The sequence below is a fragment of the Ruditapes philippinarum genome, unplaced genomic scaffold, assembly GCF_026571515.1.
Source record: "Ruditapes philippinarum isolate M1 unplaced genomic scaffold, ASM2657151v2 ctg669_1_1_1_1, whole genome shotgun sequence".
In the NCBI taxonomy this organism is placed as follows: Eukaryota; Metazoa; Mollusca; class Bivalvia; order Venerida; family Veneridae; genus Ruditapes; species Ruditapes philippinarum.
Genome location: NW_026859351.1, coordinates 324859 through 330224, shown reverse-complemented (window position 1 = coordinate 330224; position 5366 = coordinate 324859). Strand labels below are relative to the sequence as shown.

Genomic DNA, 5366 nt, shown 5'->3' with positions numbered 1-5366 from the left:
CAACTCGACGGCTTGAAATACGAGGGTAAAACATAAGGCCGGGCCTCTTTTAACATTTTTTTCATGTTACACTTGGTAAAGAGGCGCTAGATGTCCTACCTTTCCTTTTTTCAGGCACGTTTATGTATGTACATATAGTTACATTTATTGTATTTATATACACATAGGACAAAAATGGAATACCTCGATTAAGAATTAAAGACTTTTGTGCCAATTGCGTTCCTTAAAAAACTATTTCCGTTCAGAAAATAGGCAAAATGGTTCTTTAGTCAGCTGTTGTGAGTAAATAATACTGCTTTTCTTCTTTTTTCTTCTTCTTCTTCTTCTTCTTCTTCTTCTTCTTATTATTATTATTATTATTATTGTTCAATTAAGTCAGTTATTGAAAGAATTATGTCAGCAATGTTTGCAAATATATATAACATGGCATTTGTCTGATACTTGTCAATCAATGTGAAAACCGTTTTGCAAAAAAAGACGAATTGATAATGTTTCTGTTTTTCAATTCAGTAAAAACTGTTTCATTGTATATGCATGTCAAAGCTGGAACAAATACAAAGTCAAAAAACTGGAATACACATTTTGAAATTCATTAAAAGCCTATACAAATAAAGTTTTTTCTTCCGTGCTTTTGCGAATATGTCATTCAATAAAAAATGATATTTTAGATTTGGCCTTTTATTTCAATTGTTCCAATAAATAGGCCTTGCATGAGCAAAACAAATCTACTTAATATAATGTTTGAGACAAGCAATAGGAGAAAAGACTGCTGTTAAACATTTATTTCATCTAGATTTATTTTCACAAATAAAACGCAAAACATATTGTGAGGAATAAGATAAACCATTCGGACTTTTTGACGATTTTTCGTTTAATCAGTAAGAAAAACTATGTCACTTTCGTTTGTAAAAGTTTCTTTGTTCTTACTTTTAATTAGACAGTGTTCATTGTTTAGTTTTGAGTATGCCTTAAAAAAAGTTGATAGTCTTGAAGCTAGATTGGTTGCTCTGGAAACGGTGGATCATTTAAGACGTCTTGAAATCGATGAAATTTTTGTTCAATTTTCTGAATTCGACAAGAAATTCAGAGCAATGAACATGTCATTACTTTCGACAAGTACAAACGTGGATGTAAACAATTGTAAAAATTCAATTGTTAGTACAGATGGACACTCACTTAGTTACCTGGTTAAAGGAATGGCTGCAGAGAAACTGTTGAGCTACAAGAACCGAAAGGATCTTGAGAGGTTGATAAGTTCCTTAAAAAATGTATTTAGTGATCACAAGAATAAATTTGAAGAAATGACAAAAATGTTAAAAAGTGAAATTGATCAAAATAGAGACAATCTGATAAATGGCCAAGCTTTATTGGCAGACACATGTGATACGATAAAAGAAGGATATAGAAATGAAATTGCCTCTTTAAAGGCTGAATTTGGGCAAATGACCTCTTTAAATGCTGAATTTGTGCATGCACAACTGAAGAAAATGAAGAACGAAATAGAATTGTTGAAAGACGTATCAAAGAATCATAAGGCTATCGGGATAGAATCATGCGTAGATTTATTACGTCAGTTCGTTAGTGGTATTTATCAGCTCAATAATGGTCTGAAAGTTTATTGTGACCAAACTACCGATGGGGGAGGTTGGATAGTTTTTCAGCGTCGTGAAGATGGAAATGTCGATTTTGAACGCACATGGGATAACTACAAAACTGGATTTGGAGATTTATTGTACGAGTTTTGGCTAGGAAACGATAATTTACATGTCCTTACAGAACATGGTAACCACGAGTTACGTATAGATATAGAGGACTTTGAAGGTAATAAGGCTTATGCTAAATACAGTCATTTCAAAGTTCATGGAGAAGTTGATAAGTATAGGCTTGAAGTGAGTGGGTACAGTGGAAATGCTGGCGATTCTCTCTCCAGTCATAACAAAATGGCATTTTCTACAGTAGACAGGGATAATGATCCGTACAATGGCAATTGCGCCAAGGATTACAGAGGTGCATGGTGGTATTTGTTAGGCTGTCACTATTCAAATCTCAACGGATTTTACTACCATGGGTCGGGTTCACCACATGGGAAAGGTGTAATATGGTATCATTGGAAAGAATCTTTTAGGTATTCACTAAAACGTGTCGAGATGAAGCTACGATCAACTTAATCTAATTGAATATTTTGTAAAAGTATCGAGATTCATAAACTTTGGAATAATACATCTTCGCCTGTACATGTGTCTAATGAATGAATGTTCACAAATACATTTTTGCAATGTTAATGCAAACAATCACGCAGTGTTAATGCTACATAATGAAAACTAGTTCTGAAAAAATGTACAATTAGACAATTAAATATGCATAAATTGAACAACTGTTGTAAATTTATTATTTTTTACAGCGCATATTGGCAGAAATTAATTGAAAAATTAGACAGTGCCTTATATTTAGACAAATGTCTTGTAGGATAAAACAAAAACTACAAGAAGTGTAAAATGATGTAACATAATATAAAATAAAACACTTCTAAATTCCAAATTAACAAAAGCAATTAAGTATCGAGAAATACTTTTTAAAAAACAATTTACTTAAAAACTTTTGAAAGTTTGTTAAATTTAAGCACATTGCAATAATTTGAATATATTAAATAGAACTCGTTGCATATTTATCATTCCAAATCGCTTCGCTTTATTCCCCTATTAAACAGTCCTGTCACTCGAGTGCATATTTCTAGGAAAATATGAACAGAATAAATAAAGGAATGTCTACATTTAATACGAAATAATAAATTCTAATAATATTCATGTTTAAGATGAAATCATGAAGAATAGCTTCTCTTGTCGAAAAATAATCGTCACTTTAAATCAATATGTTGATTTCAGCTCTTACTAATTATTCAGTCGCACAAATAAGAACATTATGCTGGTGATGACCAATATAGATTGAATTATGGAATATCTGAAAGGTTCTACGATCAACTATATAAGGGGTGTTAGCATATATTTGGCTGCAGCTACTACATGTGTATAATATACACATGAAGCCGTTAATACAAGGACGTATTACCTGTTTAATACGACTTCATTATGCTTCTAATCCTTCTTTTCAAATCAAAAAGATAAATTCACGAAAAGTACTATTTCGTTTCCATACAATACAAATACATATTTTGTAAATTGTAGAGCTATTCATTTTATGAATTGAATGTATGTTATGCCTCAGGAACGAATGAATAGTTTGTTTTGTAAAAATGGCAAATAGGAGTTTTATAATGTTTGGGTAATAGTTTAAGGGCATATTTACAAAAGACCGGTGGGGGCATTTCAACTTCATGAATTCCGGATTTCAGCTTCATGAATTCTCGATTTCAACTTCAAGAATTTACGATTTCAACTTCATGACTTCACGATTTCAAATTCACGAATTCACGATTTCAACTTCATGAAATTGAAATCTTGAATTCGTGAAGTTGAAATCGTGAATTCATGAAGTTGAAATCGTGAATTCGTGAAGTTGAATTGGTGAATTCACGAAGTTGAAATCGTGAATTCACAAAGTTGAATTCGTGAAGTTGAAATCGTGAATTCATGAAGTTGAAATCGTGAATTCGTGAAGTTGAAATCGTGAATTCATGAATTTGAACCCGTAAATTTTTCAAAGTTAAAATTTCGTAATTTTCGTGAAGTTAAAATTTGTGAATTTAGAAATTAAATTTTGTGAATTTAAATTTGTAAATTTTCGAAGTTGGAAATGTAAATTTGGGAAAGTTGAAATGTGAATTCTTTGAATTAGCCCGTGAATTCAGGGAAGGCGATATAAATTTCGTAAATTTCCGTTTTTTTAAAAAAAGGGAATTCACGGAAAAGTTTAAAATTGGGAATTTTCATGAAAAGGAATTTTTTTTTTTTTGGTTTTTTTTTTTTTTTAAATTTTTCGGGGGAATTTTTTTTTTTTCCATTTTTTTTTTTAAGGGGTTGAAAGGGGGGCCTTTTCCGGGCTTTTGGGTACATATTAGATCAAAAATCCCCTGAAAAAGAAAGTGCTGAATGTAAAATAATGGGTCATAAAAGTAGCAAAATGTAAACAAAGTAGTATTTTGACTTGTATTCAAAATACTAAATCGATATATCTGTACTTATTACCAAAATAAATACATGTAGAAGTAAAATATGGCTCAGGTAACTGGCCGATGAATAACTTTCTAAAAAATATAACCGAACGTTAAAAAACAAACAAACAAACAACAATAACCTTTTGAAAAATAAAAATGAAAGTATTTCTGAGGCATAATGGACATTCATTGATTTAGAGATGGTTACATAACCAAACGAGTGATTTGATTACAAGCTACTAGGCTTCCTTACCTATATAATGTAAATGGTTGATAATTGAACCACAATGTTGTTTCTTATTTTGTTATTTGCTCATACGAAAATTAATCATTAAGTACCTGACAAATGTTATGAGACCTTGTGTCTAGGACAGAACACCGTAAAATAAAATAATGATATTTGCATTGCTCCAATAATTCTATATAAACTTCAGTACAAGAAATAACAGTTCATTGTCTATGGTTGTTGAATTCATAGAACTTACAATGCTGATTATTTACATTTCGACGGATGGTTAATTTTGCCCAATTGTAACTTGCATGTACGGTGGCATAGAGGGGACATCAGAAATATGTTATCTATCACGTGGGCACGCGAGCTCTACTACGTGCGCACGTAATAGCTACTATACATGCGCACGAGATAGCCCCTACGTTTCGAAATTCTTTAAAAGGGTGGGGCCGAAAGTATTATGCGTGCGAAAGGGTAGAAAATCTGTCGCGTGCCCCACAATGGAAAATAAAATATTTCTAAAGGCCCCTTTAAAGGGCCACCGAAATGCAGTCCCATTAGAAAAAACCCGGGTTTAAAAAATTTCTTATATCTTACAAAAAAATTGAGGGCTTTTTTTGAGGCTTTTGGGCGGTCTGTAAAATTTGGGGAAAAAGGGGTCAAAGTTTACAATGCAAATTTCCCTCTGTGTAAATAGTATTCAGGGGGGGGGCCTTTGTTTTTTCAGTTTATTTATATTTTATTCTTTTTTTAAATATATGTGAGTTAAGTAAAATGTAATTAAGGCATTTTGAAAATTTCAAATAACCCCCTTTGGTTTTTTTACTTTATAGTTTGAACCCCATTAAATTTTTGGCCGGGGTTCTTTTTAAGTATCGGGTTTTGGGGGTGAGGAGACATTTTATTTTTTTTTTGTTAAATTAAAAATTTGGCCTATATAGAATAAATCAAAAGATTAAAATTAAAAAATAAAAATTTTCCCTACAAAGCCCTTTGGTAATTGAAGAGAATTTTCCATTTCAT

The 5366-nt window shown here is 31.5% G+C and overlaps 1 protein-coding gene across 1 annotated transcript; it reads left to right on the top strand.

The window, feature by feature from the left end:
• The first annotated feature begins 733 nt into the window (after positions 1-733).
• On the top strand, positions 734-3620 carry LOC132756198 (fibrinogen-like protein 1). The gene has a single exon (XM_060747209.1). It carries the CDS (start codon positions 891-893, stop codon positions 2166-2168), a length of 1278 nt encoding a protein of 425 aa, XP_060603192.1. The 5' UTR covers positions 734-890; the 3' UTR covers positions 2169-3620.
• Positions 3621-5366: the final 1746 nt, after the last annotated feature.